At 39.7% G+C, this 21,817-nt stretch overlaps 1 protein-coding gene across 10 annotated transcripts in view; it reads right to left on the bottom strand.

The window, feature by feature from the left end:
- PDLIM5 (PDZ and LIM domain 5) overlaps positions 1-21,817 on the bottom strand; it is a 131,813-nt gene that overhangs the window by 47,905 nt on the left and 62,091 nt on the right. For 5 of the 10 annotated variants that reach the window (XM_041424433.1, XM_041424430.1, XM_041424442.1 and 2 more), the window contains exons 4-8: positions 8,173-8,215; positions 6,525-6,919; positions 1,904-1,921; positions 1,434-1,606; positions 33-69 (exon numbers count right to left, since the gene is read on the bottom strand). In XM_041424433.1, the coding sequence (XP_041280367.1) occupies positions 33-69; positions 1,434-1,606; positions 1,904-1,921; positions 6,525-6,919; positions 8,173-8,215 (666 nt within the window). Of the gene's footprint in view, positions 1-32; positions 70-1,433; positions 1,607-1,903; positions 1,922-3,913; positions 3,931-6,524; positions 6,920-8,172; positions 8,216-21,817 lie in introns of all 10 variants that reach the window. The other 5 variants (XM_041424440.1, XM_041424443.1, XM_041424441.1 and 2 more) reach the window with 4 other exon arrangements.

Raw genomic sequence — 21,817 nt, 5'->3', positions numbered from 1 at the left:
TAAAGTAATCAAAATGTAAAACATCAACTCACTTAGTCTTCTTCCCAGCTTCATTTTCTGGTTCTTTCACTGAAGGAAAACAGAAAATTTTTATTTTCTAGGGCACTAAAGACACTGTACCACAACACTGACTGTGCCAGTGCATTCACTACAGCAGGAAATTACAACAAGGCTCGTTAGGATTCTTTGATTCTAAATCCACCCCAATAGACACGAGTTATGTCCATGAACTTCAAGAGCCCCTTTGCTAGTAGGACTGCTGAAAAGTGGCACTGTGGTCTCTGCCCTTCCCCCTGGCCCACTCTCCATGCTGGCACTGAGAAAGGTGATTTGAGAAGGTGAAGATGAATGGAAGGTAGGAGGTATTTCTTTTGGATGAACATCCAGTGCGTTTATATCAGGTGATAATCCAAGCGTCTGTTTGCAGCCAGGCTATTTCCCACCAAGGGTCTAGAGGTCTGCACAAGGGATAAGGCAAAATTCCCAGTCCTGATTTTAAGGCTGGCAAATCTAGTTGCAGTAATTTTCTTACAGCATTTATCAACATGATAAATTTATCTTTACTGAATAACACGTTATTTGATGTTCAGGTCCTATAGTCTGCCCTTACAAGGTCTCATGAAGGGAACTGAAAACAGGACCACAAAACAATCAAGTCCCAAGTCAGAATATTTATCACACACGGACAATAACCCTTATTTTGGGAAATGTTATCACTGGCTTCTAGAAATAGCTGATTTAATCAAATCTCCCCCTGAAGAGGAGGTCCAATTTCCTCAATGCCTTCATTATTGCAGCTCTAGCTGAGAAAAGCTGAAGAATGAGAGCTTGAAGCCCTTGACAGCACTTCTGGTGGCCTTCACACAAAATTACAAATCTCAGCTAGTGACTTATGGCTGACAGCATAACAAGAAATTGAAGTTTTAGCATAAAATTATATGACTGGCAATGACCTTCTCCACATCACCTGTTCCACTCCACCAATATATGTAATCACATAATAGTACAAGAAGAGAGTAGAAACATAACACAGGAATAAACTGAGGAATTATGGATTTATGTTTCTGATTGGTTACATCATTCCAGATCGCATACTTTTGTATGACTTTCTACATGCCAAAAAACCACCTAATTTTTCTGAAGCATTAAATTTGATCAGGAATGTCGTCATTTTAGTGATATGGGGGGGGAAAGAGACAACAAATATGTATCTTTCAATATCTCTGGGAGTATAAATGGAAATTTTAGGTTTTATCTAGAACATTTTAATTCCGCTCAATCAGGAATAATGTCCAGCAATGTATATATCCTGAACTACTTTGTAACAGCAGGGTTACAGTAATATTTCCTTTTATCCTCCCTGACCCCCAGCTTTAAAACCCCAGTCTGTGCAGGGGAACTGCCCGTTACTCCACCTGCACCGAGGCACTCACTGTGATCCGTGCCAGTGATTTGGGCGAGGATTCGGAAGGAGCGGGACTGGGTGGTGCCCGTGCGCGGGTGCCAGTCCTCGGTGTCCTCGATCAGCCGCTTCTTGCTGGCGTCGCTGTGGGTGGGCGTGTGGTAGAACTCCGTGTAGGTGTCCACGATGTGCTTCCGCGGGGGGCTGCGCCAGGACAGACAGACACAGCAGTGAGTGCAAGGCTTCACACAGCACCTCGCTCTGGCCGCAAAGGCGCGGGTGCAGCTGTGACTTTCCACAGCATTTAAAGGCAGCTTCCGCGCTGCGATGCAGAAAGGCGGCAACTGAGGCCCAGCTAAACACAGATGCAGTTTTCTGAACCACGCACACCTTTTATAATTACTCTAACCCCACTGAAATATTTCTCCTTGTTTCACTGATGGAACACTTGAAACAGTAAAAGACAGTATTATCAAGACATCTACATGTTTAGACTTTTACCGTTTGGGTGGGTTTTTCCTTGGAGGCGACAGAGTAAGACAGCAAGAGAAAGTTTTCCCAGCATAAACAGGAAAAGGAAAAGAAGAAAAGAAGAAAAAGTCAGAAAGCTGAAATGAAACAGAAATGTAGCTAATTATTCTGCTGAATTAGTTTTGCAAGAAAGGGCATTAAAATCCAAATAACAGCCATATTCTCCTTCTACCACTAAAACCACTGCATAGAATTTACATACTTTTACTAAACTCATAGTGATTTCCCTATAGGGATGAGAGGGAAATTTGTTTTGACAAAACAGAGTAGTCTACCTAGGTCAGATCAGGTGCCCCTTGACAAATTCTCCCTTTAGCTTCTGAGGGGCACAGCACAGATGTGGGCACATGCAAGGCGCGCCCAGTACACACCAAGTGGTTTGCCCTTGGCAAAGTCTAGACCAGACCCAAGCCTAGATCTAGAACGTGGCCATCTATGAAAGCACAGATGGCCACGTTTGGAGGCATAATGAGGAGGTACCCTCTTTGAAAGAAAAGCAGTGGGATGATTGCTCCACCTGGAAACTTTCCCTAGAGTAACCTGCAGACTATTATCAATCCTTGCACTAGCATCAGTGTCAAGAGTACAGTATCTAAAATCTTTGATTCCAGTAAGTGATGTAAAGAATGTGTCAGTTTGGGAAATTTGGGGAAAGGGAACAGAAGACTCAAACTATATAAATTACTCCTAAATTCTACATTTGTTATTCCAAAGCATTAATCTCTAAGACCCACTAAGTGTACACTTACTTTTACACAATTTACAGGAGGAAAACTGTGGAAAAACTAGCTCCTAGGACACAAAATTTCTAATAAGTATTAAAAATCAAAACCCAACAAAACTTTAGAAGTCATTTTTATTTCTGACACTACCTCCTCACTGTACTTTAATGTTTCAAAGTATTTCTGGGGAAGAAAGGTGGAAAATGAGTGAGGAATGATGTTAACTGTTATCGAGTAAGAATCAGGCCTGTTAAATGGAATGCATTAGTAAAAACTTAAGCTTAAAAACATATTTAATACTTGAAAGAATGTGAAAGGTACGGTACAAAATTATACCAAAAGATTTAATTTCTTGACACACAATATTAGTGAAGAGCATGTATCACATACCAAAGTTGATAACAGAGAAAAATATAGAAAGGCAGTAGCAATTTCAGGATGGAGAACAGAGAAAAATGGAGTAAAGCAATTTAAACAGTTAATAGCAAAAATGAAATGAAATGTGAAAGTTAAAGCAGTAATTAAAGGTGTGGAAATACATGAAACTGTAATGATTTACGTGCAGTTTACTGCATTCTAGCGAGTACCCCAGTGAAATAAGCAGTCTCTCACATTTGTTATATACCAAAGTGGTATAAAGAAAAAAATCCTGCTGACTTCTCTTGTCCTACTGGTCTCCTTTATAAGGCTTGGGAGTCTACTAGTAATGACTCACTGAGGCAACAAGGTGGTGCCAGAGACAAAGGAAAACTCAGTGAGACAGGCTCTCTCTTAACTCAGACTTGAGGCAAGGGGAGAGGAGAGAAGCCAATAAAACCTCAATCATTTATCATCCTAATATGCACAAATCAGAGTATATGGAGGTTAGTTTTCCTTTCCTGTATGAATTCAGAATCCAGCCCTTGATTCCACAGTTCTCAAAGCAATTTTATCTTTATACTGTATTTCACCATTCACTAGTCGTATTACCAACACCAATGAACCACAGTTGCACCAAGAATTTATCAGTACACACAAACACCACATGAATGTTTTGTAGAATAAAAATGAGCTGCAAAATGTAGCACAGTGAAAAGCAAAGTCACATCATGTCCAATGCAGATAAAATAATGTATTACGCTAAGAAAAGCTGAAGCTGTTTTGCAAAATTTAAATATGTAGCTCGGTAAGAGCTGAAATTTTGCAAAACCAGAATACATGCTGGTTATTCCAATAGGAAAAATAACCATAATTCAAATCCAGTGCTGTTGATACTAACTTTGTCGCTGCTGCTATCTGCAAGGGAAAAAAAAAGTATTTGAGGTGTTAATTAATTCTTTGCTTCTTAAAATAGTACAGGAGTTTAGAAATCCAAGCTCTGGTAAAGCCCTATATCATGTAAGTCAAACTTACAAACATCAAGAGAACCTATAAGAGAAAATTTTAGCCCAGATGAACTTTAACTGGAGTGAAGTCTGTGGACATCTTACCTGTTTTAAGCAGCAGGCACATCTTCATGCAAGAGCAGGCAAAAAGGTCTTGATAAAAGTGCAACTGCACATAAACTAGTGAAGGCAAATTGCTTGCTTTCTAAGGCAGAACTAAACAAGGGAAATTAAACTTCCTTTCCCATCCTGAAGTCAAATAGCTTATATCCTGAATGTTTTTCGAGGGAAGCCAAGAGGAAGGGAGGAAATTGTGAGTATAACAAGGTGCATGTCTAAAGAACTGCATATGCTAAGCAGTGCCATCTATGAACAATGTACAAGTTGGTTTTTTGCATGTTTTGAGAAAAGGAATCACACATGCCACAGAAACAAAATGGAATTCATTTCAGACTGACCAATTATTCCAAACTTCAATGTTTGTGATATTTTATAGATGTCATTGATACCATTTTCAATTGGGAGATATTCAAGCATCATTGTAGAAACTTAACTTTTCTAGGTAAAATTAAGTAGTGTAGCAGCAGACCGATATAACCACCTTAGTGGGTTTGCCCACTTATTTTTGTTTTGTGCTTTAGGACTGCAGGACACTTAAGCAGCCCAAACACAATATTGTAAGAAGGACTGCAAAATAATGTAGGTTTTCACAACTCTGAAATGTTTTCAATCTTTTCTAAACTAGATCTGCAAGGCTGACTGTGAGACAGGGATTTCCTCACCTCTCAGCTGTGATTATTCATCCTCTTTGATGGTATTATTCATCCTCTAAGTAAGGTAGGGCGCATAGCAGCACTCACCCAGTCATCCCATCTTGATTGTAAAGTGCTTACTCTGTGCCTGCAGCGCTTCCTTACAGGAGACTTAATTTTGTTGCTATTGTTCCTCTTTTTCAGTACTAATTGCTGCTTTTGAATACTCCTTATACAGTTATTTGCTAAAACAGTATTCCTGGAAAGATAAGAGAGGGCTTGCCAAGCATATTCAACAACTGCACCAGCAGTGAGCAAGTCCTTGGGATCTCTCAATTTCAACCCACGTTTTGCAGAGTGGATTCCTGCCATCATCTGTTTAACAAAGGGCTTGTAGTTACCATGGCTACGGTGCAATATAAAATGCATACAGGCTGCATTATGAGTCCACACATGGAAAATATTCATACTACGACATAGAGGGAATAAGTACCTAAAGAAGTAGGGTTTTTTACCCCATAAGAAACTCAACTGAAACTGCAATTTAGTCAGTGTTTTAGTTGGCATGGATGTTTACCTTTCTGTAGGGTTCTTCATATACTTTTTATACTGAGTGAGTATCAGAGAAGAGTGTTACAAGGCCTATTCTTCCAGTCCCTTTCTTTTGTGGGATGAGAAGTAGTAACCACAGCTTTTAGCTTTTAAGCCCAGGATTCACGTTTTTAAAGCTGAAGAGAAACCTACAGTTCCCCCTCCTTCCCTTTTTATTAGTTAATTCAGCTGCTGGTCACAGAGGCCAGCTGGCATGGGACTGCTCATGCCCAGCCTCCTCCTCTCCCCCAAGCACAGCAGGCACTGGGAACCAGTCCCTAAGGTGCTACAGCTCCCAAACTCTGCCCAGGAATTTCTGGGAAAGCCCAAGGCATCCCCAGGCAAAATCTTGCTGCAGGTCTGAGTTCCCAGGACTGCTGCTGGGCTCAATTTAGTTTCCTAATCTATAGTTTACCAGTCTAGATGCTACACTAGATAAAGCCTTCTATGTTTCCTACAGTCCCTTAAATGTCCAGTCTCTGATGCCCCCTTCAACATAAACAATTATTTGAATAAGGAAATTACGATATTTTAAATCTGCATTACTTGTTTGGGGTGAAGGTTAAATTTAAAGTTGAGGTATTTATGTTATAGCAAAAATAAACCCACTTAACCCCATCAGCTTCCTAGAAAACATCTTAAAGCTTCTCCTCTGTTGTGCAGAGAATTAGTGAGACATCTGCCCCCTTGCCTCCCTTCTGGGACCTTTTTCCATTGGTTCTGCCAGGGTCATGGTTGTTCTTCCAGAGCGTCTCATTCCCGGCCATCACAGCACCCACTGACCCTTCTTGACAGACTGCTCTGCATTTTTGAGTGCCTGCTGCTTTCAGTCACTGTATTGGGTGTCAAAATACACAGTGAGATTGGACATGGAAATTAACACCAGGCTTGTTGTAAGGTCCAGAATGTGGTGATAGAACACATCATGTAAAGCGTTACATGGTCCTTGTTCAATTTAGCCGTAACACTCCGTAAACTGACATGTCACTCGTGAGAAAAACCATCACCAAAAGTCTAGCTGGGGCCCTTTGAAGCATCATTTTTAAAATAATTTCTGAGGAGTAAACAACTCCTCCAAGCTGTGTTTTCCTTGGCCCTCAAACAAGCCCGGCTTTTTTCCTGTGAGGACAGACCCTCACAGCAAAAACAAAATCCCACCTACCCATTTTGCTGTTTACTCTCCCCCTGGTTCTCTCTGCCTCCTCGTCGCGGCCCCTCGGCTGCGTCCTGGGCGCCGTCGGCGGCCGAGGCGCTCGGGGCGGCACCGTGCTGCCGTGGGACAGGAACTGCAGGTTTAGGAGCGCCCGGCACAGGCGGCCACGGCTCAGCGTTAGGCTTGGCGTTAGCATGCACTCCGGGCACGGCACACGGGGACGCGGCCGATGCCTGCGCCGGTGTGAAGGCGGAGGACGGTGATGGGATGGAGGTGACCTTGGAGGAGGTTACAGCTCCAAACGGCCTCGGTGTCTTATTGAAAGCCACGCTGGCTGTGGCAGTGACTTTGGGTGCAACAGCAGAGGCAATGGGCACAGGCTTAACTACTTCGGTAGGCTCTGCCTATGTGGGATGAAAAACAAAACAGAAACACACAAAACCACGCCAAACGCATGCACATTCCTCAGCAGGGATTTTAGTTGTTCTCGGGGCAGATGGCCCACCTGGCGTGAAGCACAGAAGCAAGCTGTACCAAGAGTGCAGCCATGAAATGGATGGAAAAACAACCTGAGCCGTGCATCTTAGGAGAGGGAATGATCCCAACATGCACAATCAATATGAAATTCCACAACGCTAGCTCCTTTTGGCATATCCAAAACAGACACTCCACAAATCAAACTCACAAGAAACTGAAAAACCACTCTGTTGCCAAACTCAGCGGGTAAGTCGTGTGGAAAAAACTAGAGCTTTGTAGAAAAATCCACATTCCATGTCTCAAACCCAATTTGAGATATGCACGTTCCCCATACACAAATGGAATGTGCAAGTGTTCACACAGTGATCTGCTGCTAAGGCCTTTAGGAGCAGAACGAGAGCACATTGATACTCCCCAAAGTCTCCACATAGCCATGTCAGATAATGCACTCAAGAAATCTGATTTTCTTGTTTGCTTGGGGTTTTGTGCTGGGAGCCACATTTTACCATTGTTGTCCCCAAACTGTGTCCTTTAAAGGTCATGGTCAGCAGAACAGTAATATACTGCACATTAATTATGCCCACTGGAGAGGCTCTTCACGTACAGGCTATTTATAAGTATTTTCAAGTTTGCAAACAGCATTTTTATCAGAAAGACGATTTTGAAACTGTTGCACAGAATAAAAAATTAGAAGAACTCAAGAACAAGTAATTCTCCAGGGCTTTAAGGAAAGTGAGGGGACTTGTTCTCTGAAATTGCAGTATCTGGATAGGCTTCTCTCAGATACCAGGAAAGATTTCAGTGTCCATTAAAAAAAAACCCCCACAAAAAATTTTAAAAATCACTGCCAAAAAAATTCTACCTGCTTGTTTCCCTCTTAGGTACAGAGGGAAAACACAAGCAATATCTTTAAAAAAAGGTTCCAAGAGCTGGAGAATAACATTTATTCACCTTTTCTTTTTTCTTTTTGATAATCATTTCCAGGTCTCTCTATTCTTTTTTAGGAGGGGAAAAAAAGTAATCAAAGATTGAAATGCTGCAATACTCTCAACATAACATATGGAAAACAAGCACATTATACTGAAAGTCTGAATGCCAGTGCTTATCCACAACAAGGTTTGACAGATGGGTAACAGTTAGTGCCACATGCTACATTTCTTGGTTCAGATGATGAACATACCTTTGTCACATGAAAATGATCAGGTTTTTGTATAGAAGACACTCTGGAAAAGAAAAACAAACATAATTGTAAAAAATAACAAACATAAATTGTAAAAAAATTTGCAAATTGTAAAAATGAATTCTTTAATATTTAAGCATTTCACTGTTCCACCCACCACATACACCCATAAAAATTTAATTTTGTTTCCTCTATAGGAAACAAGAAGTACTAAAGTTAAATCTACAACACTGTTGTTAATACAACAGAAAGGCAAAACTGAAATGAATTAATTTGTCCAGATACAATATTAGGAAATCTAGCATTCACTACTATTAGGTTTGTAAATTCATAATTCTGTATCATCACTTCAGAGACTTCAACTCCAATCTGCTGTTTTTCATTCTTTCACAAGAAAGTGTCACATAATTCCACAGCTCTCATCAATTTATCAATCTATCACTATTTATATTTTAAATAGTGCATAGCCCATATACAGTCCTAAAACAGAACACTTCCTTTTAGAAAAACACAAATCCTCCCAAAGAACTTGGCAAGTTAAATAATACAGAAACTTTTTACAGTCTTTGGTTTTCAAAAATAAGGTTGATGTCACCACAGTTCTATAGTAGATGGCAAAAAAAATTCTCCCAAACAATGGGCACATTCAGACTACTGTGAGGTGGTGGGGAGGAAAGGAAGTATGGCAATGGAAAGGATTAAATAGATAAAGAATTGACAGATTTTGTTATATCTAAATTGAAATGGCAACGTGTTACAGTAAAAAGCATCTCATTAAACCGGGTTTTTTTCAGATTTGTATATACTTATATGCAAAAATACACACATGTACATAAAATAAAAAAATATTAAACACACAGCAAAAAATCTGATCTATTAACATTTTGTTTGCAAACACTGCTGCTGGTACACTTCAGTGTTTTCATGCTGTTCTCATAGAAAATTGGATTTTTGACACATCTTCTGAATAAGGTTTTGGAAAACTGCAGCTGGGTTCTCATTTCCAAAAGACAATTTGCTAGGGAGGAAAAAAGGTTCATTTAACTGGAAATCAGCTAACAGAGGCTAAATTTTAAAACCACTTCTACTGTATAAGCCAGCTTTTCCATTTTTCCCAGAAAAACATGGATAGCTACAATTGAATTAGGCACACTTGTTCCCTTTAACTACTCTTTTTTCATTTTCCATTCTGTCCTACTTTTTTTTTTTTTTTTCCCCTTAACTATTTTGTTCACAGTTTTTATTCCTTCCCTCAAAGTCATTTGGCCCTCAGGGCTCATCATATCCCAGCAACAGGAATCCTGATGCAGGTTCAGTATCTACCTTGCAAAAAAGGGAAATATATATAATCCAGATGCCATGCTGACAGGAGGGAGAAAAAAATAAAAAGAAGGAAAAAATAAAGGAAAAATTGCATAGCATGAGATGATGATGTTCTGCACTTGGTCTTCCCCACTTGTGCATGGCTGCTGACACAAATTATGTCCACATCAACAGCAATTCTCAACAGAGAGGGGGTTTTGTCTGCTCTGGGGAACAGGTCCCTTCTCCCCTTTCCCACAGAGTGTGCAGCCTATGAAAGCCTGACCTCTGGCCCTCCACAGCGCTGGGGTGCATCATTAATCACTCCTAATTGCAGAGTTGTCAATATGCAGCAACAAAAGCAACAAGAAGGGAGAAAATAATCCAGTATAGATGGAAACATTTCTTTCTTTTTTTTAAGACCATCTCTACCTTAGGTACACTTGTTCATTTTTAATACAGTAACTTGAAATGTTTTATGTATCTATGAAGCTGGACCAACAGGAAGAATAAGGAAGACATTAACTACTCAAGCCAACTACCACAATTCACACTTGAGAAAAAAAACTTCTCTTCATTAATGCTGGACTTTTCTTTAAATCACATAAAAGGAACATATTTATTTATCTTTGTTTTTTACAAAATAATAAAATTTGAGTTTGTAATAGATGACACTGCCTCTATACTCATCAACACAGCACTGAGCACAAATGATTTCATGCCACTATTACTAGATGACCGGAAGTCATACTTTTCAAAATTCATCTTCAAAAATATCCTACAACAATAAAAAAAAAAAAAGGTCGTGGAAAAAAAACCAACTTGATAACCAAAATGTTCACGATGTTCCTTTCCAACAGACAGACAACATAATAATATTTTCCCCACAAACATACTTGAACCATGGACATAAATTTGTGTGCCCCAGACATACTTAAAACAGTTTAACTTGGCCTTGTTGACTTCAGACCATAATCAGACTAAAAAAAAAATCTGTGATTAATCCCATATTGTAAAAGGAAAATGCTCACCCAGCAAACTGAGCCACCAAGATCATAATGTGAAAAATGCACGGTGGTTAGACAAGACAGTGCAAAAGGAAATGCACGCTTTAAGTTGAAAAGCAAAACACATCCAACACACACATTTAGGAAAATACTTCCTTCAGGGCCATTTCCCACAATATTTTCATAGATACCACTGAACTGCAGAGCCAAAAAGTAATTAAACTGCAGAATCATGCATATTCCTTAGCTGTTAGCACTTCACTTGCCACCTAGCAATTAAACATATTAGGATTTCATGCAGGTTTGGTCCCATTGAATGTATGAATAACTGATGATAAAGGTTTTCAGAATGAGATGACACACTTGCCCTGTTACTACTTACTAGAAAAAGCAGGATGGCTTGAAGCATGGTATTTTCTGAATGATTTAAAGATTTAAAACTAGCAGTTCAGCATATTAGTTTATGCAATACTTTCAATAACATACAAACAAAGCAAAGACTTAGGAGCTCAGTATTTAGGCTTATTATAAACAACTCACACAAAAGACCTTGGCAAGTGATTACTGTATCAAACTTCATAAGAATTATTATAAACAACAAAAACAGCAGCTGCAGTCATTGCTTACTGACAAACTACTACTCAAAATAAAAGTGCACAATTTTTTTGCACAGCTTCTACATCAGCAATTTCTTTTTTATTGGAGGAAAAAAAAAATCAGCTATATTTAGCTTGTGTAAACAGCTCATTTTGACCAAACATGATCAAATTTGCTGTCTAAACATACCACAAGACAATCCTCTCTGATGAATACTTTCATGACATTTAATGTAATTCAAAACATTCCAACTTCCAGAGCAGCCTTATTAGGAAAATGAATTAGTCCACTCTTGACTGTAAGCAGTAGGCCCAGCAAAAACTATTCATTCTTTAAATTCCCCTATTATGCATTCACTTTTCAAGTATTTCACTCAGTTAAAAAAATAAAAAAACACCAACAAAAATACCACAAAAATACCACAACCATTTTGGCAGAATCCTTCTACAGTTATCAGTAAGTGGGAAAAGGCATTATTAAAGCTAAAACTACAGTTCTTCATGCTTCTGCCGTGAGTACAATTTGATAGACTGCCTCAAAGGACCGATCATCAATGGCAACACTGTTACCTCAATAATCAACATTATGGAAGCAAACCCTCAGCCACTCAATCTCTAAATCTTCATTGAACCTAGAATCCAAAGAACATGTCAGAGCTGTCTCTTCTGAACTCCTTTTAAAGCCCCATCATGCCCCATCCATTTAAACCCCTTAGTCAAGGGACTGTAATGTACCCATAAGTTAAAACGAGATGAAAAACTCAGTGGGGAAGTCACAAGAAGGTAACTGCTTATAAGAGCCCTTCTATAAGCAAGGGGAACGCACAACTCTGGCATTAACACAGCTGCTGTGTTTGCTGTTTTCATATTTCTGTAATGAGAAGGACTGTTCAAACTCTTGTGAGAAATACAACAAGAAGGTCCAACACCTTCAGTGAGTAATAGAATCATCCACGTTGAAAAAGGTCTTTAAGATCGAACCAAACCATAAAACTAACGCTGCCAAGTCCACCGAATGAAGTCAATGATGGAAAACTTCCTCTGAAATTTATCTGTTGTTCTGAACTGAACCTTTCTAACAGAAGGATGGAAAAGAGGAAGGATTCCCTTCCTGTCTCACATCCTGCCCTTCCAATTTTCAAAACTAACTCCTTCTTCCTAACTGGCGAATCATCACGAGACAAGTTTTGGCAGCAGATCCCTGCAAAGCCACTGGTCAGACCTTCCTTCTGAAAACCTGAATTTTTCATGATCTTGCCATCATAGTCTGCAGTTCTGTTGGTTAGCTTCATTTTACTTCAACTGACAGGGGAGAAAGCTAAATAAATTTGCTTTCCGTAAATTAGCCAACTCATGGAACAAAGATGACAAGGAGAAAGCATTTAACATATATAATAAGCCATGACTTTCACTAGGGGTTATCTGAATAAAAACAAACAAAGACATAATTTAAAGCACAGAAAAAGGAACAATCCAAATATATTTCTTTTCTTCCTTAAACACAAGCCCTTCTCCATCACAGACATAATTCATTTCTTACCAATTTTGCTCTGGCTCACAACAATAGAAAAACAGGAAAATTGTTAAGCTTGCTTCTTGTTTCAACTTACACACCTTCAGAAATGGTTTCCTTGCATACATTAATACAAAAACATAAAACTGTGTTTCCCACAGTTTTATGGAAGCACACTGCCCCGGGCAACATCACTTCTTACATCAGCACTTCAGTAATCTTGCCAGGGCAAGCATCTGTGGCCTTGAGATGGCAAACCTGTTCACAGCCCAACACATGGAAAAGCAGAGGCAGTGAAATCAACATTAAGTAGAACTCAATGAAAATTGGAATCTGTTGCAGCCACTGCTAAAAAAAAAAAAAAAAAAAGAGAGATTTCTTTCCTTTTTTCCTTAAGAGCAATGTTTTCAAATCTGTACTCTGGTCATTGTGGTTGCTAAGAGATGGCTGTCAACATTTTATTTCATCAGTCGCTCCCTTTGTTGTAGTTTATTATGCTAGATTACATTTAGTTGAATGTCCCAAATTATGACAAATATTGTTAATTACAATCAAACAACGGCAATGTCAGTGCTGCAGCCAGAGGGTGGTTGGGCACTAGAATAGAGCTAGTTTGAGAGTCACTCTCAACAGATGCTACACTTCCAGTAAGTTTACAAGGGGGTAAATGAATAGAATGTATGTGTCAGCCTTTTACATTTGGTTTACACTATAGAATAACTTCACATCCTCATAGTGTGCCTCTCCCAGCACACCAGAGTACAACAAAGCACTAGGTCAGGTAAAAGAAAAATTATGTTCTTGCTTTTCTGGCTGCTTGATAGTTGGCCAAATCAAATTTAGGTCTCTCCTCTTAAATTTAAATAAGGTTTGTGATTTCATCATTATGTGTTAAAATAAACAGTGCTGATATTTTAGGAAAGAAAAAAAGCTGCCCTCTGCTTTGGTATTCCTATCCACAAAGGTTTAGTTGTTTTTAAGACCTCCCAAAGACAACTACTCCTCATAGTCTCATTCCTGTGGTCTGTGGCAACCCTACCAATACATTTGTAAAGAGAATTTAAGTGCAAGCAGAAAATATTTTATTCTATTACAGCAGAACCAAAAACCAAACTAAAAGCTAAAGAAAAAATACCACAGAATTTATCTCACTTACCTTCTGTCAGAGGCTTTTAAAAACATGGTTTTTTGCTTCCAGGAAGGCAGAGAGTTTAGCAGCCTGTAGTTCCCATGTTATGGTTAGCCCTGATTAGGAGGGCACATCTGTACACAGCTGTCCATGACTCCCCTGATTAAAGTCCGTACAGGTAAAGCATCCCCAGTACCAAGTATGGCCGATGCCCTACAATCCTGCACGGTAGGTTGCTGCCAGTTGTGCTAGAAAAGTCATAAAACAGCCTAGATACAAGTGGTAGCTCAGCATGTCTAAATAATCAAAATAATTTTTATCAGTTATGCCTTGCTATAACTATATTTTTCTTTTCTTTAAGCCTTCCTAAAGCTGTCTTGCTAAGTAATAGTATTGACATAACACCTAAGTGCAAGTGACAAGATAAAACAATCATATCTGGTTTTCTAATAAACTATAATTTACACTTTTGATTTTCTTTATCAGTCCTTATTAGATAGCAATTTTGACATAGCCAGCTACCTTTTAAAAACAGTCATGTTAAAGAAAAGCATAGGTCTAAATAACTCACAGATCTAGTCAGTCCTCCAAAACCCTTAAAAAAAAAGGCTCAGTTTCACACTGACTTCAGTCTGTCATCAAATCTAAGTAATAATTAAAAAATTCAAAACTAAGCTGTCTAAATAATCAAAATAATTTTTATCAGTTATGCCTTGCTATAACTATATTTTTCTTTTCTTTAAGCCTTCCTAAAGCTGTCTTGCTAAGTAATAGTATTGACATAACACCTAAGTGCAAGTGACAAGATAAAACAATCATATCTGGTTTTCTAATAAACTATAATTTACACTTTTGATTTTCTTTATCAGTCCTTATTAGATAGCAATTTTGACATAGCCAGCTACCTTTTAAAAACAGTCATGTTAAAGAAAAGCATAGGTCTAAATAACTCACAGATCTAGTCAGTCCTCCAAAACCCTTAAAAAAAAAGGCTCAGTTTCACACTGACTTCAGTCTGTCATCAAATCTAAGTAATAATTAAAAAATTCAAAACTAAGCACTGAATTATTTTTTCCAGTGCTTTCCACAACATGATGACTAATGTTTAAATTACCTCCTTTGTTTAAAACATAGCCCAAATAAACTCAAAAGTGTAGTCATATCTATTTTAACTGGAAATTCACCACAAACAGCTCCCCAATGCCCAACATGTCCTTATTTGGTTTTTATTTTTTTCCCTTAAGCGTGTGTGTGGGAATGAGCATTTTTTTTCAAATGAAGAATCTGGCAATTTAGAGAGCCGTTAGTTTATATTTTACTTCTTCTGGGAACTAAGCACACCTCTCCTCTACAAAACAGCTCACCCATTACTCCCAGGAAGTCTGAGAAGGACAGTGGAAGTGCAATTAACTAAATGGGATGAAACATTTTTCTGAGGTGTCAGGCAGCAACAGCAAAGAGCCCTGTCCTTTAATAGGTGGGCAGCATGGGAGGTGGTGTCACCCACTCAGACTCCAAAAGCATCAGCCCAAAATCCGGAAAAATCCCAGCTGCCCTACCACCTCCTGCTTCTTCCTGATTTCAGGTGATACAAGGAACAATATGAGCAACCTAATAATTCAGCTTCTGAATTTCCATCTGTGGTGTTTCAAGCTGCGCATCATCCTAACTACAATATGCAGACTTGTGGAGAGCCTACCACAACTGCATGGCTGTTGGGAAACCACTGAGCCTGGGACTGCTCCAGAAAAGCCAGGGACATGGCACCAATAAATAAACATGATGATAATCTATTTAAAAGGATAAATTTGTGTTCATTTTAATAGGACACACTATGGGTTCAGTTATTTCCCATCAAGGTCAGGAATATCATTAAGCTTTTGTCTGACTTTTCAGTGGGACCCACCAGCAAACCAGTCAATTTTCTTTCCCTCTCAGACACCTCTCTCCCCTCCCATGTCACCCTGGCAGCAAGGGATGAACACTCATCCTCAAGGTGCACGAGCACAGGACCCAACTGGCAAAGTGCCACAAAGGCTGTCAGGGGCCTTTCCACCACAAGGACTCTGCAGCCAGCTAGACAGATAAATCTGGTCTTAAACAGAAATTCAATTCAGCTGAGCCGAGTTTGTTACAGAAAATAAATAAACAAGTCCCTAGGTGAGCAATGCTAAGATACATCCGAATCCAAACAGAGGACTCCCAACCAATCCCATTCAATCCTAAATGCAGATACAGCATTGGGCAGCAAGCTGGGTGGTGCACAGCTGTACCCCAACCAATCAGTTGTCCAAGTGCAGGAATTCTGAACCCCCCAAATTCAAAAATTTTTAATATTTTTGAATTTTGAAAGGAAGCACTGAACAATAAACAGAGCTGTTTGTCACAAGATCCTCAGAGAGTTCTGTCATTCCTGCCTCCAACCAACGACCCAACACACACCTGAACCAGTATATAATACCAGCACACACCTGAACCAGTCCTCATTGCAGCAGATGTCTGGGGGGCTCCCACAGGCCACCCCCAAAGAGAAAACCACCACAGGTAGCACTGGCTGCGGACAGCAGAGCTGAAGCACTATAAACCACATGCCAGAATTATTATTGTATCAATTTAATGAGCACACAGTTGCCAGAAGCTGTTAACTTTTCCACTACAGACCCTTGCTTTTCTTGCACTTTATCATTTCCATGTATTGTTTATACGGTTATATATTTAAGGTCATTGGCTTAGCAGCATGTATTACAGAGCTAACATGCTGAGAAAAGCTATTTATGTCTCAACATAGCTGTCCGCTATAGTTCTAGATCTCTAACAACTTCAGTTTGCCAGTTTTCTTATATTTTCCTTTCAACTGTATATCAAGACCACAAATTAACCTGGCCAACAGGTCTTACCATGCCTTCAAGGGAAAGAGAAGTCAAGGATGAACTGTCACATTATGAGCTGCAGTTAGAAATTATTTTGTTTCCTGCAAAAGCTAAGCAAGGAAGACTGGAAAGCAGCAGAGACCTTTAACAGTTCATTCCGGCAGTCAATAAATTGGCCAAGGACCCAATTATTAAGTGAAGGTGCATAAAGCAAAGCCCTGTTACTCTTCTGCTGTTTACAACAACCATGCAAGAAGAGAAAAATTAATAAGCCACAACTGATCTCACTAACTATGAAATTTTCCTTTCCCACCATCTAGTTTTTGAAAAAAAATACCTTTCATCCTTCTCAGCTCAAAATAGTTAGGGGGTAACAAGTCACAGCACACTTACAGCATATGAATTAAGTTGCTTTTGTGGGCAACTAATCACTGATGGAAAACATCTGATGGTCACAAAGCCTGTTGAGATCTGTCACAATGCTGCAAACATTATTTTCATCTTGCCTCATAGCCGAAGTGAGTAATATTTGACAGGCACAGTATGTGTTTTTATTACCTCATAGGGTTTTGTGCCACAGACATGACTTTCTATTTACAATATCCTGGAATTTATCAAAGGCAGTAATTATTGAAAAAATTGTGTGGAAAAAAGCCCTTAAAACAGTGCAGCTGTGAAATTCAGCTCTTACTTGGACGCTCCACTCTGCAGCTACCGCTGACTTTTACATGAGGTGGTGCAACAGATACATATCCAGTTTAACTCACAGTGGTGTTACTCAATTTGTATTTAGCAGTTTTTCAGACCTCTAGAAAATACTTCATACCTGAAAATCTGCCTGCTTTTCCCAGCATTATCAAACACCTCATCTTTCTTATACTGTTATGCTTTCATGATACTGTCGCTATCTTTCAGGAAGACATTTATTTTCCAAAGAGCCAATCATTAATTTATTCTCATTTTACTGTTTATTAGAGGAAGGTGGCAAGACCTGATGAGTCAGGACACTAAAATTTTGATTCTCAACAGCTGAGAACTTGCATGGCAGAGGGCAGGTTTTACTTAATCAGTGTCTCATTTTTTCCTGTGGGCTGAAGCTTGGGAACAGTTTATCTAATAATGCTTGTCAGGTCACTTACTTCTCTGAGGGTTTTTTTCCCTATTCTTTACATTCCACATAGACAGAGGTGCAAAATTAACTATCTGAGCTTAGGAAAATAACCAGTTACCTGCATAGGTACTAAATACACTATGTGGCCAGCTCAAGCTAACCTGAACTATTTTCAGCATATGAAGGGCATAGCCCATATATAAACCATGTAAGCTTCTTTTAATCCATTTAGAGACAACTGTCCCTTGACAGATCACCACATATCCTTTTATAATTAAAGAATGCCTGCAAGTTAGCATCATAAACCATGCATGTTGGAGAGATGTGTTTTTCAAAGGAAAGCAACAGGTGTGGGGCATAGTCTGCACTGGGGAAACAAAAGTGTAAATAGAGACAAGTAACATTATTCATGGCACCCAAATAATGAGATGAGTGTTTATGAAGGAAAAAAGGATACAGATTACACAGCTGACTGAGATAAAATGAACCTGGACATCCTTAGGTCAGGCAGGCTACCCATACTTTATCAGATTTTGACCCACTAAGAACCCAGAGTAGTAAAAACAGTGATAATCATTTTCCCATTCTTAATGTTGCTCCTGTCGATGTTCAGAAGATTTTAAATAAACACCATCAAGCATGTCCCACAGTCCAGATAACACCAAATACAATCCCCCACACCGCACTTTCTAAAAAAGGGGACAGAAGTGTCTCTCTGAAATATATTCACATGCTATTCAAATTCAAAGGTAAGGAGAGAAATATTTTAAGAAATGCTTAAACTTTCCAAAATGCAAGCCCTTCCATTTATCTGGACTTGGCCAGGAGTGCAGGAAGCACCACTGCTGACGCATTACTGCCGAGCAACTGCCAGATCCCAAGGCTACTTCAGGTTCTGGCAAGTAAACCAACAGGACTTGAAAAACTTTTTGATCAGAATACTTTTGGACCTGGGTCAAATTTTTTCAAGCTCACTATCTTTCTGGCAGTCTCACTAAACTGCTGAATTCGATGGACATTTGACTTAACCCTAGCACTAGACCCTCAAAGCAGCAGCAATAAAGCTTTGCCTGATGTTTGCAGAGTGCCATTGTTTTATTGAGTTTCTGAGATCTTTCTAAAAACACTTATTCTTACATAACTAGTACAGGGAAGAAATAAAAATAAAAGATCAGTGTCCCAAAGCACAACAGACAGTACAGTTATGCAACTCTCAGGAAGCTTTTAATCAGGGTCTTAGTAAATTAGTAGCACAGTCAAAACCAGATCTGTGTTGTTGCATTCCTTAGGAAATTACAGCGCACACAAAGCACATCAGACTTCCAATGCAAAGCTCCCCACACCAATACAGGCTTCCCCTGCATTTCCTAGCTTGAGACCTTGACAGTTTTGCTCCTGGTCTCCTTTGTAGGACATAACTTTCTGCAGCTGAATCAGAGGCTGCTGAAAACTTCCTCTAATAAAAACCCCCGAGAGAAAAACAAGACACAAGGCAACATGATGACAACAACAATGACAAGACTGGTTTCCATCACAATGAGAGAATTTCTTCAACTTCATGTTCCAGTCCTCAAACATTCACTGACACAAAACATGTCCCAGCAACAGGCACAGAATAACATTAGCTGTTACTACAAATTGTTTTTATAGCTGCACACTGGGATGAAAGCAGAGTCTAGAGCACTCCTGGCATTCTTGTTTCCATTTTGTATCTGGTTTGCTACCATGTTAGGCTGGACATGAGCCGGCAACACATGCCTGCAGCCCAGAGAGCCAAATGTGTCCTGGGCTGCATCCAAAGCAGTGTGGGCAGGAGGGAGAGGAAGGGAATTCTGCCCCTCTGCTCTGGTGAGACCCCACCTACAGGGCTGCACCAGCTCTGGGGTCCAGCACAGGAGGGACATGGACAGGGATCAGGTCCAGAGAAGAGTCACCAAGACAATCAGAGTGATGGAGCACCTCCCCTATGGGGAAAGGCTGAAAGAGTTGGGTATTCAACCTGGACAGAAGGTGGCTCCAGAGTGACTTTACTGCAGCCTTTAAATATCTGAAGGAAGCCTACTAGAAAAATAGTAAGGAACTGTTTACAAAGGTAATGGCCTTAAACTGAAAGAGACTAGTTTTAGACTGGATATGAGGAAAAATTCTTTATTGTGAGGGTGATGAGGCACTGGAACAGGTTGCCCAGAGAAGTTGTGGATGCCTCACCCCTGGAAGTCTTCAAGTCCAGGTTGGATAGGGCTCCAAGTAACCTGGTCTAGGTGAGAGGCATTCATGCCCAGGGCAGGGGGCTTGAAGCCAGATCTTTAAGATCCTTTCCAAGCCCAGACATTCTGTGATAAGTTATTTTTGTAGCAGCATTGTGTGTTTTGCAGATCTAGCTAAGGCCTGAAGGGAGGCAGCAGCACTGCAGCATATTAGACACACAAGCACCATGCAACTCTGTCACAGTGGTGTTCGCTTGCTGTGCAAGAATGGGGTTAGATTATTTTCATACATGTCTATGAGCCTCCTTATATCATGCACTCTCTTAATAAAATATAATCAGGGACTGATTTCAGCAAATGAATGCGCCCCAAATCACTCTCTGTATCCCCACCAAAAGCACACAGATGTACTCATGAGTAATTTGGACCAAATACATGTAATCTGGGGCATGAAGGAGTTTTAACAGCTGCATTGCTCTGATGCAGCTGTTCACAATTACTGACATGTGTTGCAAGGCACTTCTGATTACTGTGTGTTTAATCTATATATAAATGCATTATTTTACTACTCAAAAGCTTGGCATTTAGATGGTATCTGAAAGGTTTCAAAACCGTTGTCTGCCTGTGATGTCCCAGCTGGCTATTTCAAAGTGTGCCAACAGAATTAAAATGTCACCAAAGATCATGCCACTGAGGTATCTGTCTTATTTTAAGAAGTGAAGATGAACTGTGGCCAACTTCAGATTGTTTCTTTAAGTCTTTTGCTAAATAACTAGAGACATATCTTAAAATAAATAGGCAGGGTCAATGGCATCACAATTTACATGCTAGCTAACAAGCCCCTGAATTTCAGAAAGGTATTGTACAGGTTGCATGGGTTAAACAAGAAATGGGTAGAGGGGTTTTACTTGAGAGCATGAATGGCAAATGCCCACCAGTCACATGGAAGAACCTACACACTGTTTCAGTGTTAACAAAAAAAGGAGCAGTTATGGGGAGAACATTTTAATTATTTACCTGAAACATAAGAGCTTTGAAAGCATTGGCTCACTGACTGCAGAAAATAATAGTTACAAACAGTTGGAGGCTAATTTGATCACTCAAATTATTTTTATACGGATGCTGCTTTACTAAAAGATATTGTCTTGGCAAGCCATGGGGAGAAGTGCAACTTTACATTCTACTACCTGAAGGCATTTTTTCAGGGCAAATAAAGTCATGGGTCTCAGCTGCTTCGTACAAGAATCTTTAGGCATACAAAGGCATAAATTTTTAGGCATGCACTTCTTGAGTGATCTCTTTGGACAAAGATGAAAAGCTCAACTGTTCAGACATCTCTTAGTAACACATTTACGTTAAGCAGACCAATGACCATACAATTTTTCTTGGCCCAACTGCTGTCTTCAAGAGGAAACACCCACAGACAAGGAGGAAAATAAACCACCAACTTGTGAAAGACTTAAGATTTCTGCAGTCTTCTGCAAAAACAAGGAAACATTTCTACACAGTCCTGAAAAATATTCTGTGTGTTTACACAAAGCTTGGGCTACCATGGTTTGGAAACAAATGAAATAGTGCCAGCCACCCTCTGGTCTCCATAGGTGATATCCCATAATCATCTTCACTCCAGCAGCCACATGTACAAAGCCTGATTTTTGGAGAGCTCTCACCAGGGCTGGTCCTCACCTACCCAAGACTTTCCTACAGGCTTGACCAGTCCAAGAAGCACAGAGTTTGAAATGACTGACTACATGAGCTCTCTAATCCCACACTGAAAGATTTCATATCTACCATAAGAGGAATCTGATCACCTGGGTCCTGCCCATTTTTGCCAGTATTCCCTTGCGCCTCCATGCCTGACAACTAGCAATCCACAGTGATCTAAGGTAGGGAATAGCATTAGACCATTA

Source organism: Onychostruthus taczanowskii, unplaced genomic scaffold, assembly GCF_017590055.1.
Source record: "Onychostruthus taczanowskii isolate IOZ18803 unplaced genomic scaffold, ASM1759005v1 scaffold82, whole genome shotgun sequence".
Lineage (NCBI taxonomy): Eukaryota > Metazoa > Chordata > Aves > Passeriformes > Passeridae > Onychostruthus > Onychostruthus taczanowskii.
The sequence above is the reverse complement of the archived record's forward strand: the minus strand, read 5'-3'. Positions and strand labels throughout refer to the sequence as shown.